The sequence below is a fragment of the Emiliania huxleyi genome (assembly GCF_000372725.1).
Source record: "Emiliania huxleyi CCMP1516 unplaced genomic scaffold EMIHUscaffold_4114, whole genome shotgun sequence".
In the NCBI taxonomy this organism is placed as follows: Eukaryota; Haptophyta; order Isochrysidales; family Noelaerhabdaceae; genus Emiliania; species Emiliania huxleyi.
The window spans coordinates 1-1,790 of record NW_005198890.1 but is presented as its reverse complement, the minus strand read 5'-3'; the positions used below and the strand labels follow the sequence as shown (position 1 = coordinate 1,790).

General features: G+C 64.7%; 1 protein-coding gene across 1 annotated transcript; it reads left to right on the top strand.

Moving 5' to 3' along the window:
* Positions 1–1,016: 1,016 nt before the first annotated feature.
* Positions 1,017–1,776, top strand: EMIHUDRAFT_255944 (hypothetical protein; the record flags this gene model as incomplete). The annotated part of the gene is made up of 2 exons (XM_005769661.1): positions 1,017–1,036; positions 1,111–1,776. Coding segments are annotated over 2 exons (686 nt in total), but the record flags the coding sequence as incomplete, so codon positions are not given.
* Positions 1,777–1,790: the final 14 nt, after the last annotated feature.

The window sequence follows — 1,790 nt, the reverse complement described above, 5'->3', positions numbered from 1 at the left end:
GGACGCGCCGCGCCGCGTCCGCTGTGACGGCGTCAGCGCCGCGCGAGAGGCGGTAGGTTCTTGCTCCCTCGACGCCCACGTGCAAGCGGACGCCATCTCTGACGGTGCGAAGGCCGAGTGCTTCCAGTCGCTCCAGCGTGCGCCCCATATCACTGCAGAGCCCTGCGAAGGAAAAGGTCTGGTTCGCCAGCCTCCTCCTCTTGTGGAGCAGCCTCCTCCAGTGTTGCGCCTTGTCCGCCGACCAGCCGGCCACGTCAGACCAGGAGTGGGGCGTGAGGCGCGAAGGATGCGTGCCTTGATCACGCAGAAAGAAGAAGACGGCATGAGGCTGGTACGTGCGCACAATGCTGCTGAACCTCTCGAGCGGATTCCGGACTCGCCGCCTCACCCCTGCGGAATCGACCGTCTCAGTGCGCACGGTCATCTTGAGGAAAATCCAGTCGATTCCGCGCACGTCGACAAACTCGTCGGGGCAGGGCGCGCGCTCCACGATGAACAGATCCAAGATTGCGATCGACCTCGACGCCTGTGCGAGCAGCAGCGTGAAGAGGGTGCAGCCTGACGACTGCAGGCAGTAGACGAGCACGCGGCGAGGCTGGCTCGGCGGGGTCCCATTGCACGCTCGCTCGGTGCGCAGCGGCAGCCAGGTCGGAGGGGCCAAGGCACTGGAGGCGGGGCGCGTCGCACTGTGAGCGAGCGGGATCATGTGCCCTGCCCCGGAGGCTGGGCGGCCGAGGGCGTCGACGGCGTAGGGAAGCCTGATGAGGTACTGGTTTCTTTGCCCAGGCCTGGCCTACGACCCATGCTGGATCAGCTGAGCAAGGTTTGGGGAGAATCCCCCATTCAGATCTTCAGATTTTTTGACGGATGACCGAAATCACCCCGTTTTTGCCCATTTTCGCGTTGCCCATTCAGCTGAGTCATGTCAGTAAGCCGCAGGTTGGCGTGGGTTCCACCGGGTTAAGCCACACTAACCCGGCAGCTGCTGCGGCGAGAGGTCCGCGACGCGGGCGCCGATGCGGTGGGAGGCCATGGTGTGGGCCGCGAAATTTTTTTCTTTTTTCGTATCTGGCAGCCAACCGCGGGCAGAACGGTCACGACGGACTTCAGGTCACCTGAAGCTCTTCTGACGCTTCCTGAAAGCTGGTCGCATTCGAGCACCACGCTGCTGCTTCGCTCGCTCGCTGTGGCGGCGCTGCGCGCCTCGCCCTCGACACGTATGGGCAGCAGCGCCGCCCCAGCCATCGCCGTCTCCATTTCCTCGGCGTTTGACGCGGGCAACATCGATGTCACGTCTGCCGACGCCTCTTCTGTGAGACTAAAGGTCCGCCCCGACCCGCCCACTGAGCTGGAGAAGAAGTGCCACTCGCAATGGTTTTACTTCCGAGCCTCGGCCGGCCAGCCCGGCGTCGTCAGCTATGAGATCAGCAACGCCGGCGCCACAAGCTACCCCGAAGGGTGGAAGGCGCTGAAGGTCTGCGCCTCGGCAGACCGCAAAGTCTGGACCCGAGTCGACACGACGAACTACGCAGCCGACGCAGGGGCGCTCCGCTGGACGTACGATCACGGCGGCGCCAATCCCTGCTCCGTCTACTTTGCCTACTTCGACCCGTACGACTATGAGCGCCACCTCGACCTCATCGCTCGCTGCGCAGCGGCGCCGGGCTCGCGGGTGCGATCGCTTGGCCAGACACTGGACGGGCGCGAGTTGGACTGCGTCGAGGTTGGCGACGGGCCGAAGCACGTCTGGGTCATCCACCGCCAGCACCCGGGCGAGTCGCAAGCGAGCT